This window comes from Heptranchias perlo, chromosome 14 (assembly GCF_035084215.1).
Source record: "Heptranchias perlo isolate sHepPer1 chromosome 14, sHepPer1.hap1, whole genome shotgun sequence".
Lineage (NCBI taxonomy): Eukaryota > Metazoa > Chordata > Chondrichthyes > Hexanchiformes > Hexanchidae > Heptranchias > Heptranchias perlo.
Genome location: NC_090338.1, coordinates 4,973,052 through 4,989,235, shown reverse-complemented (window position 1 = coordinate 4,989,235; position 16,184 = coordinate 4,973,052). Strand labels below are relative to the sequence as shown.

The 16,184-nt window shown below is 48.2% G+C and overlaps 1 protein-coding gene across 1 annotated transcript in view; it reads right to left on the bottom strand.

Moving 5' to 3' along the window:
* Positions 1-14,719, bottom strand: part of cdx1b (caudal type homeobox 1 b) — an 80,142-nt gene extending 65,423 nt beyond the window's left edge. The window contains exon 1 of the mRNA XM_067995763.1: positions 14,272-14,719. Within this exon, the coding sequence (XP_067851864.1) occupies positions 14,272-14,719 (448 nt within the window). The remainder of the gene's footprint in view (positions 1-14,271) is intronic.
* Between the last annotated feature and the right edge of the window lie 1,465 nt (positions 14,720-16,184).

The window sequence follows — 16,184 nt, the reverse complement described above, 5'->3', positions numbered from 1 at the left end:
CCGGGGGGTTCTTGTAATTCCACGGCAGGAATATTCATTTACTTTTTACTGCCCGGCTCACCTGAATATTTGAGGCAGTTATAAAATAATCCGATTTAACTGGATTGGTCACATAAAGCCTGGAGCAACCCTTTACTTCGCTGATTAGCGTTCCCGCCTCGGAGTCAGAAGGTGCAGGGTTCGAACCCCGCTCCGGGCGGTCCCGGGGAGCGGGGGCCGGAGCTAATGGCGGTCCCGGGGAGCGGGGGCCGGATCTCCGGGCGGTCCCGGGGAGCGGGGGCCGGAGCTCCGGGCGGTCCCGGGGAGCGGGGGCCGGAGCTCTGGACGGTCCCGGGGAGCGGGGGCCGGAGCTCCGGGCGGTCCCGGGGAGCGGGGGCCGGATCTCCGGGCGGTCCCGGGGAGCGGGGGCCGGATCTCCGGGCGGTCCCGGGGAGCGGGGGCCGGAGTTCCAGCTCTGAATTCTGGGTTGACATCCAGCGGGATTCTCGTGTCCGGTGGGTGTGGGTGGCCCCCCTTCTCATCGTATGGGTTGTGGGAGACCAGAAAACCATCCCCCCACCCCGTACAGGACTAACCCCCCTATCGGTCGGTATAAAGGTGGTTACGGCCATGGAAGAATTGTTCACATCGCGGCCTGTCAGACTGTTAATCAGCCTGCGAATCCTCCCACTATTTCACACCGTTCTCCAAGATACAGCAACCTAGTTTAGATTTGATTGAGACCTTCCGGTGTCAGTCGTGGCTCATTGGGTATCGCACTCTCCCCTCTGAGTCAGAAGGTCATGGGCCCAAGTCCCAGTGCGGAGATTTGAGCACAAAATCCAGGCTGATACTCCCGGTGTCAGTACTGAGGGAGTGCTGCACTGTCGGAGGTGCCGTCTTTTGAATGAGGCCCCGTCTGCCCCCTCAGATAGACGTAAAAGATCCTGGGCCAATATTTATCCCTTAACCAACATCACTAAAAAACAGATTATCTGGACATTATCACCTTGTGTTAGTTGGATCTTGCTGTGCGCAAATTGGCTGCTGCATTTCCTACGTTACAACAGTGACTACATTTCAAAAAGCTACTTCATTGTCTGTAAAGCACTTTGGGACGTCCCGAGGTCGTCCTATATAAAAGCAAGTCCTTCTTTCTTTTACTTTGCAAAGTTACACAGACTGTTTTACGTTCTTTGAGAAAGTGGATTCCGTAAACATTAAAAGGATTCCAGTCCGTGATTTTCTGCACACAAGTATAAGAACCAGCTGTCTCCTGGCTGACAGAGTCCACCAGGTGAAGGGTCAAGGATCACAGTGCACGGCATCGCCAAGTTTGGGAAGAGTGAAAGAGAAGACTGGATAAATTAAGTAATAGTGTCTGGAGATAATCCCAGACTTGGGTATTGAAAGGCATTCGAAAAATTCATTCTGGGGATATGGGTGTCGCTGGCAAGGCCCATCCCTAGTGGCCCTGAGGTAGTGATGGTGGGCTTGCTTGAAGCATTGAGAGTGGTTCGATGCTCCCACTGAATGGCTTCCCAGGCCACTTCACAACATTTAAAACAGTCGTGTGTAACTTTATAAAGTACACTGAAAGGTCGCAATAAAAAAATAAGCTAGGCAGTTAAGAGTCAACCACGTTGGTGTGGGGACTGAAGTAACGTAAAGGCCCGGAACAGGTAAGGACGGCAGGTTTCCTTCCCTAATGGACATTGGGAGAGGTTTTGGGAGGGAATTCCAGAGCTTAGGGCCCGGGCAGCTGAAGGCACGGCCGCCAATGGTGGAGCGATTAAAATCGGGGATGTGCAAGAGGCCAGAATTGGAGGAGGGCAGAGATCTCGGAGGGTTGTAGGGCTGGAGGAGGTTACAGAGATAGAGAGGGGGCGAAGCCATGGAGGGATTTGAACATGAGGATGACAATTTTAAAATCGAGGCGCTGCCGGACCGGGAGCCAATGTAGGTCAGCGAGCACAGGGGGTGTTGGGAGAACGGGACTTGGTGCGAGTTAGGATACGGGGCAGCAGAGTTTTGGATGAGCTCAAGTTTATGGAGGGTGGAAGATGGGAGGCCGGCCAGAAGAGCATTGGAATAGTCGAGTCTGGAGGTAACAAAGGCATAGGTGAGGGTTTCACCCATGCCTTTAGGAGAGAGAAAACAGGGAACTACAGATCGGTTAGCCTAACATCAGTAGTGGGGAAAATGCTGGAGTCTATTATAAAGGATGTGATAACAGGACACTTAGAAAATATCAACGGGATTAGACAAAGTCAACATGGATTTATGAAAGGGAAATCATGTTTGACAAACCTACTGGAGTTTTTTGAGGATGTAACTGGTAGAATAGACAAGGGAGAACCTGTGGATGTGGTTTATTTGGATTTTCAGAAGGCCTTTGATAAAGTCCCACATAAGAGGTTAGTGTGTAAAATTAAAGCACATGGGATTGGGGGTAATGTACTGGCATGGATTGAGAATTGGTTGACAGACAGGAAACAGAGAGTAGAAATAAATGGGTCTTTTTTCGGGGTGGCAGGCAGTGACTAGTGGGGTACCGCAGGGATCAGTGCTTGGGCCCCAGCTATTCACAATATATATCGATGATTTGGATGAGGGAACCAAATGTAATATTTCCAAGTTTGCTGACAATATAAAACTATGTGGGATTGTGAGTTGTGAGGAGGATGCAAAGAGGCTTCAAGGCGATTTAGACAAGTTGAGTGAGTGGGCAAATACATGGAAGATGCAGTATAATGTGGATAAATGTGAAGTTATCCACTTCGGAAGGAAAAACCGAAAGGCAGAGTATTATTTAAATGGAGATAGATTGGGGAATGTTGATGTACAAAGGGACCTGGGTGTCCTTGTACACCAGTCACTGAAAGCAAACATGCAGGTGCAGCAAGCAGTTAGGAAGACAAATGGTATGTTGGCCTTCATTGCAAGAGGATTTGAGTACAGGAGCAAGGATGTCTTACTGCAGTTATACAGGGCCTTGGTGAGACCACACCAGGAGTTTTGGTCTCCTTATCTAAGAAAGGATATACTTGCCATGGAGGGAGTGCAGCGAAGGTTCACCAGACTGACCCCTGGGATGGCAGGACTGTCATATGAGGAGAGATTGGGTCGACTCGGCCTGTATTCACTCGAGTTCAGAAGAAATGAGAGGGGATCTCATTGAAATGTATAAAATTCTGACAGGGCTAGACAGACTGGATGCAGGGAGGATGTTTCCCCTGGCTGGGGGGGTCCAGAACGAGGGGTCAGAGTCTCAGGATAAGGGGTAGGACATTTAGGACTGAGATGAGGAGAAATTTCTTCACTCAGAGGGTGGTGAACCTGTGGAATTCTCTACCACAGAAGGCTGTGGAGGCCAAGTCACTGAATATATTTAAGAAGGAGCTAGATAGATTTATAGACACAAAAGGCATCAAGGGGTATGGGGAGAGGGCGGGAATATGGTATTGAGATAGAGGATCAGCCATGATCATATTGAATGGTGGAGCAGGCTCGAAGGGCCAAATGGCCTCCTCCTGCTCCTATTTTCTATGTTTCAGCAGCAGATGGGCTGAGGCAGGGGTGGAGACGGGAGATGTTACGGAGGTGGAAGTAGGCGATCTTGATGGAGAGGATATGGGGTCGGAATCTCAGCTCAGAACATAACCACTATAGAACCGTACCAGAAGGGTGTAAATGGCAGGGGAACAAGACTGAGGGACTGCTGTCCTTACCCGACCGAGGGAGGGAGGGAGGGAGGGGAGGCCCTGGGAACGAGTGAATCAAGCCTTGATTGTGGCACAGGATGCAGTGAGGAAGATCGGTGTGTAGGACAGAGTATTTTGAAAATAGAGGCAATAGAATCTGTGCCCACTTCAATTGAAATATAGATCCAATAAGTTCAAACAATTGCACTGCATTCTGTTTAAGAACTCAGGGTCCCAGCAATGTGTATTTTAAGCTCCCTCTTCATGTCAACCTCCAGTTGTATCTTGTTTTTGAGGACGTTATCTCTGTGTTTAGCCAACTACAAGTCTTCAAAGTGAGAATATTTAATGTGAGGATTAACTGGTGTGTTTTGGAGTGACTGCTCTCTCTCTCTCTCTCTCTCACATATCCACATGTACACTCAGATATACACATACACACACACTCAATCACATATGCACACTTCCACACTCATACATATACACACACTCAAACATATACACACACATCCATACAGATATACACTCACATATACATACTCACAAACACATATACATACACATATGCTCAAACACACACACACACACACACACACACACATGCACGCCGTAGACTATTCATTGAAGTAGCAAGCATTTTAAGCTTGATAAATGTAAACACCCGTGACATATTTGTTATATTTAGGAAAGGTGTGAAGGCCTTAGAGAGGGTGCAGAAGAGATTTACTAGAATGATTCCAGGGATGAGGGACTTCAGTTACGTGGATAGACTGGAGAAGCTGGGATTGTTCTCGTTGGAACAGAGAAGGTTGTGAGGAAATTTGATAGAGATATTTAAAATCATGACGGGTCTGGACAGAGTAGATAGAGAGAAACTGTTCCCATTGGCGGAAGGGTCAAGAACCAGAGGGCATAGATTTAAGGTGATTGGCAAAAGAACCAAAGGTGACATGAGGAAAAACATTTTTACACAGCGAGTGTTTATGATCCGGAATGCACTGCCCGAGGGGGTGGTGGAGGCAGGTTCAATCATGGCCTCCAAAAGGGAACTGGATAAGTACTTGAAAGGAAAATAATTGCAGGGCTACAGGGATAGGGCGGGGGAGTGGGACTAACTGGATTGCTCTTGCATAGAGCCGGTGCGGACTTGATGGGCCGAATGGCCTCTTTCTGTGCTGTAACTTTCTATGATTCTATATAAGGTGTTTTACACACACACAGATGTAGAGACACAAACACAGGCAAATTATTCCAGACATAGCAGGTCTGACAAAGCTGAGAAGACAAACCACGACCTCTGACCTTCCATTGCCAAAGAGACAACAATTCTAAGAGCACGTGAGCAGAAAGATGTGATTGTGCCGATCGTTCTCTGACAAGGAGACTTGTTTGATGTGAATTTGCGAGGAGGGGTAGAAATTTAAAAAGAGTGTGTTGTCAGTGTTTGGCAAACACTGAGTGAAACAGAAAGCAAAAGAGGCCAATCAAAGGGCAGTCCCTGCATGTATCTCAACCCCAGAGATACAGAATCCAGGGCAGGACAATGGGAGCCTGCAGCCCCTTCAGTTGTTCAGTGTCACAGGCCCAGTTTACATCTCCACCTCCATTCTTCAACTATATTGACTTTCTTGTTGAAGGAGCCAGAATTTAACTCTCTCCAGAGCTCCAGGGGCCTCTCCCACATCGACACGGACCAGTTAGCAAATTCCCTCCACATTAAGGTCACAATACTGCACCCTCTTTGCCTATTCGATTTTAAAATTCTCATCCTTGTGTTCAAATCCCTCCATGGCCTCGCCCCCTCCCTATCTCTGTAACCTCCTCCAGCCCCTACAGCCCTCCGAGATCTCTGCGCGCCTCTATTCTGGCCTCTTGCACATCCCCTATTTTCATCGCTCCACCATTGGAGGCCGTGCCTTCAGCTGCCGAGATCCTAAGCTCTGGAATTCCCTCCCTAAACTGCTCCGTCTCTCTCTCTCTCTCTCTCCTTCTTTAACACGTTCCTTAAAACCTACCTCTTTGACCAGTCACCTGCCCTAATATCTCCTAATGTATCTCGGTGTCAATTTTTGTCTGATTGCACTCCCGTGAAGTGCTTTGGGACATTTTACGACGTTGAAGATGCTCAATAAAATGCAACTTGTTGTTACTTAAAGGACAAAACCTGATAGGGACGGTCAACGTTCAAACCACGTGTTAAACTAGAGGCCACTTCTGTATCCAGATACAATCTCCCATGACTAACTCAGTTTGCCTTTTCGAGATGGTGAGATTGCTCGGTCAATGTGATATCTGCTCCGAAAATCCAACCTTTGGATTCTGAGTAAGCAGCTCGACCTAACTGACAATATAGTTCTGTTGGCTCCTCCCCCTCCCCGATCCATCCCTTGTGTTGTGATCTGCAGCTATAGTACTGAAGATTCAAATACACTGCGTCTACTTCAAAATGTTTGGACCCTGGGCTTTATAAATAGAGGCATACAGGGTACAAAAGCAAGGAAGTTATGCTGAACCTTTATAAATCACTGGTTAGGTCCCAGCTGGAGTATTGTGTCCAATTCTGGGATCCACACTTTAGGAAGGATGTGAAGACCGTGCAGAGGAGATTTACCAGAACGGTACCGGGGATGTGGGACTTCAGTTATGTGGAGAGACTGGAGAGACTGGGATTGTTCTCCTCAGAGCGGAGAAGGTTAAGGGGAGATTTGATAGAGATGTTGAAAATTCCGAGGGGTTTTGATTGAGTAAATAAGGAGACACTGTTTTCACTGGCAGGAGGGTCGGTAACCAAAGGACACGGATTTAAGATAAATGCTCTGCCTCTATCCCTTTAACCAAATACGATGAAGAAATGGGTTAAATACAAGAATTATATCTGATTCACTTTTATGATTTTTTTTATTGACTGAGTCTAGTCTATAAACTAATAATTCAATTTCTATCTTTAATTGCCTATCATTATTTGTGAATAAAAACATTGTCCGGACTGAGTGTAAAATAACAAGATCGATTGTCTTGTTATTGAGTGTCAGTTGCCACTCACTGATCCATAATCTCTAAAGCAAATTATTCCCACACAATACACCATCGCTCATACAGGATTACAGAGTCTAGAACAGGATAGAGTTTACTGCACTGGGAGTGTCGGCCTGTGTTATGGGCTCAAGTCTCTGGAGTGGGGCTAGAACCCACGACCTTCTGCTTTAGTGTCAAGATTGCCGCCTCTGGCACCACTCTTTACTGAGGAGCCCGAGTGAAAGGTTCGGACCCACACCTCCAATCTTCAAAAGAGTAGAAAGAAAATAAAGAAAGTCTGATTATTTCTACAGTGCCTTTCCACGACCTCAGGACGTCCCAAAGCACTTTTACAGCCAATGAAGTACTTTTGAGGTGTAGCCCCGCCATTGTAACGTAGGGAAATCAAAGTGCAGTAAGACAAGGAGTAGACGACACCAAGCTTGGGTTTTAGACAGTTGCAGATTGTAGGAGGGAGGGAAGGCTGAGGGAGGTGCAGAGCTGAGTCTCGAGGTCCTGAGAGCAATTGAGTTAGAGTGGGAGACAGTGCGAGAAGTCTTCTCCCTGTCTGATGGCAATAATTAATATGTTGTCTGAGATTCCTGTCTCCTATTTTAACAAATGTGTTAACCCTTTAAACATAAATGGGTTAACATCTTTGGCAGTGACATTTCAGTCAAAAGTGTTAATGCTCCGCAAACCTCCGAGATCTCTGCACTCCTCCAATTCTGCCCGTTTGCACATCCCCGATTTTAATCGCTCCACCATTGGCGGCCGTGCCTTCAGCTGCCTAGGCCCTAAGCTCTGGAATTCCCTCCCTAAACCTCTCCGCCTCTCTCTCCTCCTTAAATCTGATCACCTGTCCTAGTATCTCCTTATGTGACTCAGTGTCAATTTTTTTCTGATAATCACTCCTGTGAAGCCCCTTGGGACATTTTACTACGTTAAAGGCGCTATATAAATGCAAGTTATTGTTACTGATACCACACAGAGAGGGAGCTCAGCTCTTTATATTCAGTGAAGCGATGACACAGAGAGAACCTACAATCAACTTATTTTACATCACAAAGTCACTAAACTCAAATTATCAGATCATTCCACAATTATTTTTAGCCATTAAATTCCTGCCCTGTTGTCTTATTTACATTGCTTAATTCAGACTATTCGACAATTCAAATTATTTTAGCACAAGAAACGAGTTAAGTTTTCGGGAACAGATTGCACGGCAGGAATAATGATTGTCCTGAATGTAATACATTTGATCTTTTTGTCTTTTAAAAAAGAAAATTAAATTAAAACTTTTTTTAGAGGGCACTAGGTTTAACCTAACACTTTGTATTCAGTTTCTAGTGTTTGAATGCAGTCCCCTCTCTGAGTACAAGGGACTATATTCACAGAAAAGTTCAAACACCCACCCTGGGTAGATATGATTAGCAATAGGACTTTCGATTAAAATGCAACCAGATCCCAGTGTCTATATTTACAATTATTGTGATAATAATAAGTTGCATACCATGAGTAAACTTAAACAAATACTGAACATCAGACAGATTCATGTAAACTAGCTCCCTAATCTGACGGCGAGATTTCTTTCCCCTCCCAACAGTAGTAAAACCTCGAGACTCGACTATTCCAATGCTCTCCTGGCCGGCCTCCTCTATAAATTTGAGCTCATCCAAAACTCTGCTGCCCCGTATCATAATTCATCGCCCCCTGTGCTCGTTGACCTACATTGACTCCCGGTCCGGTCACACCTCGAATTTAAAATTCTTATCCTTGTTTTCAAATCCCTCCATGACCTCGCCCCCCTCCCTATCTCTGCAACCTCCTCCAGCCCTACAACCCTCCGAGATCTCTGCGCTCCTCCAATTCTGCCCGTTTGCACATCCCCGATTTTAATCGCTCCACCATTGGCGGCCGTGCCTTCAGCTGCCCAGGCACTAAACTCTGGAATTCCCTCCCTAAACCTCTTCGTCTCTCTCTCCTCCTTTAAGACGCTCCTTAAAACCTACCTCTTTGACCAATCTTTTGGTCACCTGTCCGAATATCTCCTCTGAGGCTCGGTGACAAATTTGAAAATCGTTCCTGTGAAGCGCCTTGTGACATTTTACTATGTTAAAGGTGCAATAAACATAAGAAATAGGAGCAGGAGTAGGCCATTCGGCCCCTCGAGACTGCTCCGCCATTCAATAAGATCATGGCTGATCTTCGACCTCAACTCCACTTTCCCGCCTGATTCCCATATCCCTTGATTCCCCTAGAGTCCAAAAATCTATCTCAGCACTGAATATACTCAATGACTCAGCATCCACAGCCCTCTGAGGTAGAGAATTCCAAAGGTTCACAACCCTCTGAGTGAAGAAATTCCTTCTCATCTCAGTCTTAAAAGGCCGACCCCTTATCCTGAGACTATGCCCCCTAGTTCTAGACTCTCCAGCCAGGGGAAACAACCTCTCAGCATCTACCCTGTCAAGCCCCCACAGAATCTTATCTGTTTCAATGAGATCACCTCTCATTCTTCTAAACTCCAGAGAGGACAGGCCCATTCTACTCAATCTCTCCTCATAGGACAACCCTCTCATCCCAGGAATTAATCTCGTGAACCTTCGTTGCACCGCCTCTAAAGCAAATATATTCTGCCTTAGATAAGGAGATCAAAACTGTATACAGTACACCGGATGAGGTCTCACCAGAGCCCTGTACAACTGTAGTAAGACTTCCTTACTCTTGTACTCCAACCCCCTTGCAATAAAGGCCAACATACCATTTGCCTTCCGAATTGCCTGCTGTACCTGCATACTAACTTTTTGTGTTTCTTGTACGAGGACATCCAAATCTCTCTGGACACCAACATTTACTAGTCTCTCACCATTTATATAAATGCAAGTAGTTGTAAAACAGTGGGTTAAGAATGCAGGGGGTGATGCCTATTATAAATCGTGGGCTGGCAGGTTAAAGGTGTGCGGCCTCACTGGGCGAAGAGCTCGTCAAAAGAACGGTATCTGCAGAGCCTGTTCCAAAACGCAGGGCGAGCGTGGGGTGCTTTAAATTCTAGAAATAAGATTAAGGAGCCTCGCGGATTTTCCGTGGTGTTTTATGAGGCTTTGAGAAGGGGCCTCACTAAGAAAATTATGTTGACAGTGTGACAGATCGTTGCTGAGACGAGGCAATCTGTGTACAAAAGACATACGGAAACAGCAGAGACCATAAAGCGGATTCCCACAGCCTGATACTTGGTTATCGGTCTGTACAGGATTCTAGCGCATGAATGAAATAAACAGGCATCTCTCAGGCATTCAATTGGAATTTATCTTTTGCTTCTTTTTTTACCGTTCCCCGGCTAAACATTCCCCTCTCGGCCAAAGCCACCGAAAACAAATTTAAAATGTTTGTTTATGGCTGTTTGTGGGATCTTCCTGTGTACAGGCCTTGGGAGAACTATATTTGCAGGCAGTTTGTTTTATGAGAGAGGTGCTTTGAGACTTTGAGATCAGAGAACATGATAAGTAACGATGACAGTGTGAGCTTTTCTTTCTAAACGCACGACGGTCCTGAGGCCACCTTGATTTCTATGTGGGAGTTTCAATCACCAGACCATTTTATTGCACTCAGGACGAGGCACGCAGCACAATCACCAGACTCCCCTCGAACTCGCTGCTGTTTGTGCTACTGATTTGCGCAATTTTAATTTAGGACTTTTTTATCGAAGCACAAGGAAATCCTTTCTTTAATTTACCGAGGAAATATTAAACTGCACCGAACTGTGTGGAATCGAGCTCTGAGCCACACCTGTCACAGGCGCAGTCTGACCTCTGTCTGAATTTCCAAGTCCCAGTCCTTACAAAAGATTAACTTGTGGTGCACTGTCCGCACAGGTGATTTTTAAAAAAAAAAATAAACGAGCAGGTTCGGAGTCAGGGACGTTTACATATCCCCCAAATCAGGGGGAAAAAAAACCCCGCTCCTGCACGTTAATTTCCATTGCGAGCAGGCAGCCCAGCCAACGCCCCAAGGCCTGCTTTGTACCCGCTGCTTTCGTTGCATTTCTTGGGGGATGGGGGGGGATGGGATGGGGGTGAAATCGGGGGGGATGGGGGGGATGGGATGGGGGTGAAATCAGGGGATGGGGGGGGATGGGATGGGGGTGAAATCAGGGGATGGGGGGGGGATGGGATGGGGGTGAAATCGGGGGGGATGGGGGGGATGGGATGGGGGTGAAATCGGGGGGGATGGGGGGGGATGGGATGGGGGTGAAATCGGGGGGGATGGGGGGGATGGGATGGGGGTGAAATCGGGGGGGATGGGGGGGATGGGATGGGGGTGAAATCGGGGGGGATGGGGGGGGATGGGATGGGGGTGAAATCGGGGGGGATGGGGGGGGATGGGATGGGGGTGAAATCGGCCTTGGACGAGAGGAGCGAGGAGCAGCGAGAGCGAATCAGCAGCCGGTTTCACGCCGCGCCCCATTTAGTGAATACCCGATTCGCTGGTGGCCGTTTCTCACTGTCGTCGGAGGTCAGTTACACCCCCCGATAGTGTCAGTTCCCGTGAATTGCGCCGGGTCGCGGGCAGTAACTGACATCCGCAGTGTGACCGACTCAAACCCCAGTGGAGTTCACGTATTATAATACTGAGTGTTTTATAATCCAGGAAGTTAGTGTGACTCCTGGGACCGCCTGTATTGCACCAATACATTTCTACCCAGACAACGACAACTTGCATTTATATAGCGCCTTTAACTCAATAAAACGGCCCAAGGCGCCTCACAGGAGCGATTATCAGACAAAATTTGACACCGAGCCACTTAAGGAGATATTAGGACAGGTGACCAAAAGCTTGGTCAAAGGGGTAGGTTTTAAGGAACGTCTTAAAGCAAGGAGAGGGAGAGAGACGGAGAGGTTTAGGGAGGGAATTCCAGAGCTTAGGGCCCAGAGAGCTGAAGGCACGGCCGCCAACGGTGCAGCGAAGGAAGTGGGGGACGCACAAGAGGCCAGAATTGGAGGAGTGCAGAGATCTCGGAGGGTTGTAGGGCTGGAGGAGGTTACAGAGATAGGGAGGGGCGAGGCCATGGAGGGATTTGAAAACAGAGGATGAGAATTTTGAAACCCATCAATCAGATCTACAATCTCTTCTTTGGTATTTTTTTGATTTTTTTTTTTTAATTTTGCAACGCGTCATTAAAATAGATTTCACAGAATGTAGAAACGTACAGATCCGAAGGAGGCCATTCGGCCCATCGAGCCCAGGTTGATACTAGCTCTTCAACTGAAGCTGCCTACGCCAGTCCCATTTCCCTGCAGAATCACGGCAACAGGTCCAATGATTTGAGCAGCGAGGGAATGGAGGGCAACAATATATTAAGTTCCCAAACTAGGGGCTATAAATATAAAATAGTCACTAATAAACCCAATAGGGAATTCAGGAGAAACTTCTTTACCCAGAGAGTGGTGAGAATGTGGAACTCGCTGCCACAAGGAGTGGTTGAGGTGAATAGTGTAGATACATTTAAGGGGAAGCTGGATAAACACACGAGGGAGAAAGGAATAGAAGGATATGGTGATAGGGTGAGATGAAGTAGGGAGGGAGGAGGCTCGTGTGGAGCATAAACACCGGCACAGACCAGTTGGGCCAAATGGCCTGTTTCTGTGCTGTAAAATTCTATGTAATTCTACCCCTGGATACCAATCGCTCACTGGATTCCTCCATCCACAGGTCCAGGTTTGGCCGAGGTCTGGGGGGTGGGGGGGTGGGTGGAGGTCATGGCTGCCCGCCTCTCTTCCACGGCCTTGTCCATACCCGGGTGTCCCTGGAGAAGGAGCACACGGTGTCTGCCAGTACGCTGGAGGCCTTCCGCGACTGATGGGTACCTCAGGGGCTGGGGCAAGGCGCACAGCACACTGCGGTGTAACATTAATGTTCCATTTTATAAGTTTCCTTGTTTTTGTTATGGTTTGGCTCTTTATTAGTTGTGCTCCCTCTAAAGAGGGGGCACTTTGGTTTGTGTTTGATGACAACACTGGCTGCAGATTAATTTAAGACAATTTATAATAAATTCACAATCAATGGGCCTGGATTCCCTCAGACTTTCTGGTGTTTTTCCCCTTGCACTTCTGGCAAAGTTATAAAGTCCATAAATCCTTTGATTCCCATTCTACCTGAAACTCAGTGAGGGTAGATTTTGACTTTGTTCGGTTGGCAGTCCGTTCTTATATCTCTCCCCTGTTTTTATCGGAGAGAGATGTAGAACGGGCTATCAGTTCACTGTAGCCTGTTTTACACCGTCACCCAGTCGCCCTCTACCCTCACTGTCCTGTTAACCGATCTAATATCTTAAGGCCTTACGCAAGTGGCTAATTAAAGAGCGCGCTCTGTCCCCTTTCTACCGTTCAGCTGACATTAGACTCCACTCTCCAGCCCATCCCCGAAACAGACCCAATTACCCGCAGGATGAGTAAAGCTCCTGGAGAACAGCTTTTATGGTTTTATTTCATTTTGAGGGTTTTGTTTTTTTTTTGTTTTTTGCCTTGAGAAGGTTCAAGGTCCACAGTGAAGGACAGCAAGGTTTATGAAAAGTAGGAGAGAGGGTGAGATAAATCAAAAGGCAGGGGTTAGGTGAGACGGAGTTCGGGCTTTAGCGGCCTCTCGGTTGTTGGAAATGGAGGGGGCGACTGAGGGAGGTGAGGAGTCGCACAGTTTTGGGTTTGTGGGGATGAGACTGAGCTTGAGTAGGAAAGTGTGTGAGGAGTCTCAATTTCTGCACAGGGAGAAAGGTTGTGTTAGACGAGGTATTTGGAGCTGCTGGTAAGGAATGGAGAGAGAGAGCCCCGTGGTCCATTTTCAAAGCAGTCCGAAGTCTCTCACACCAGTCCTCCTCAACGTACACTGCCTTCCCCTCCCCCAGTCACTCCATGTTAAGATCACCATTTTCAAAACCCTTCACGGCCTCATCCCATCCTAACCTCCTCCAGCTCACGCACGCAACTCGACCGACTCTGATCTACAAAGCCTCCTTCCTCCTCCCTTCCATTAAACCCCCCACCCTCTGTGGTTCCTGTGCTAAAACGCTTTGCCTGGTTAGCTCTACCTCCCACCCTCAGAAACCCTCCTGAAACCCCCTCGTGGACGGTGTCCTCGGTCTCTCCCCCAACTCCCCCTGCTGTGTTCGATACCCTATTGTCAGCCATTGTAACTTGTACAACACAATCAGCACAGGGCACAGAACGACAACAACATCAAACTTGCATTCATAGTGCGCCTTTTCGCGTTAGTAAAAACGTTCCAAGGTTCTTCACAGGAGCATAAATCAGACATAAATTAGACAATCAGTTTGTAGCTCGGGCAGACGTCGCATTAAAGATCTGGGTGGATGCTCTGTTGGACACCCTTAGTGTCCCAGGTGTTGGTTTGCCTGAAGCAAAAAAAAGGTCCGTCCTACAGAAACCGTACAAACAAAAAAAAAACCCCCAAAACACGGGAGATCCTTTCCCCCTCCGCCCCCTCACACCCCCGCCCCCCCAACACCCCCTCCGCAACCAACCCCCCACCCAAACCTGCTCCGAAATCCCCTTCTTACCTTGAGGGTTTGCCTGAAGGTTCCGCCTCATCCAGTCAAAGGGGTTCCGCCTGGGGGAGGTGGGGGAGAGCTGGGGCACCATGCTGTTCATGGAAGGGAGCAGCAGGCCAGCGCCCTGGGGCTGCACAAAGTCGGAGGGGGCGAAGGGCAGCTGCCCCGGGGAGGCGGTGCCGGTGGGAGCTCCGGCCCCGGTACCCGGTCCGTAGCCGTGCCAGTCCTCCCGGCCCGGGGCGTAGGCAGAGGTCCAGGAGCTGGCAGGCTGGGCGTGGTGAAGGTCAGAGTTGATTGGGGGCACATGGTGGTGGTGGTGATGGTGGTGGTAGCCAGCGTAGTCGGGGTACTGAGGAGGCGGGGGCGCAAAGTTCTGCGGGTTTAGGTTCAGGCCAGCGTGCCGCACGGGATTGGGATACATGCTGGCTTCTGTATCCAACAGGTAACTAACGTACATGTTGCCCTAGTCCGAGTCTCGGGCATGCTGACTCTCCACTTGTCTGCAGAGGGCGGGGGTTTTAGTTCTGTTGGTTTCAGGCAGCCCCTGACGCTCCTCCCCGATACACACACACACACACACACACACACACGGTTTCTCATTAACCATCTCTTACTGAAAACACACCCTGACGTCATATCTCTCTCGTTTTCTCTCTCTCTTTAACAGCTTCACAAATTTGCATTGAAAGAAGTCTTTTTTTTTTCCCTCCCTCTCCCAGAGAGATTAGAGACTGAGAACTTCAAACAGAGTCACAAAGGTTAAGGAGGGGAGAAATTCTCTCTGTGCCCCAGCTTGTCAGCAGCTGAAGTATGATCGTATCATAGTGGGTACAGCACAGGAGGAGGCCATTCGGCCCATCGTGCCTGTGCCGGCTCTTTGAAAGAGCTCTCCAATTAGTCCCACTCCCCCTGCTCTTTCTCCATAGCCCTGCAAACTTTTTCCCTTCAAGTATTTATCCAATTCCCTTTTGAAAATTATTATTGAATCTGCTTCCACCGCCCTTTCAGGCAGCGCATTCCAGATCAGAACAACTCGCTGAGTTTAAAAAAAACATTTCCCCATGTCCCCCTCTGGCTCTTTTACCGATCACCTTAAATCTGTGACCTCTGGTTACCGACACTTTTGTTGCAACAAAAATAAAACAGGCAGAGAGAGGTTAACAAAATAACTTGACGCGTTAACTAACCCCTAACTCACTTCTCCCACAGTATCACCTTTCACCCCACGTCTTGTGCGTTGGATTAGCTGATCTCAACCAAAAACCGGCTTCTGGCTACGACTGCTTGCCTTTGTTACGTCCACTCTTGTCTTTTCCAATGCTCTCCTGCCCGGCCTCCCATCTTCCACCCTCCGTAAACTTGAGCAGATCCAAAACTCTGCTGCTCCGTATCCTAACTCGCACCAAGTCCCGTTCACCCATCACCCCCTGCGCTCGCTGACCGACAGTGGCTCCCGGTCTGGCAACGCCTCCATTTTTAAATTGGCATCCTTGTTTTCAAATCCCTCCACAGCCTCGGTCCCTCCCTATCTCTGTAACCTCCTCCAGTCCTACAACCCTCCGAGATCTCTGAGATCCTCCAATTCTGGCCTCTTGGACATCCCCGATCGCTCCACCATTGGCGGCCGTGCCTTCAGCTGCCTAGGCCCTTAGCTTTGAAATTCCCTCCCTAAAAAGCTCTCCCCTTCTCTACCTCTCTCTCCTCCTTTAAGACGCTCCTTAAAACATGCCTCTTTGACCAAGCTTTTGGTCGCCTGTCCTGATATCTCCTCATGTTGCTCGGTGTCAATTTTTGTTTGATAATCGCTCCTGTGAAGCACTTTGGGACGTTTCACTACGTTTAAGGCGCTATATAAATGCAAGTTGTTGTTGATTGTTCCTGGAGAGTTGCAGGGGGGGGGAGAAAAATTATCCTGGGATCCG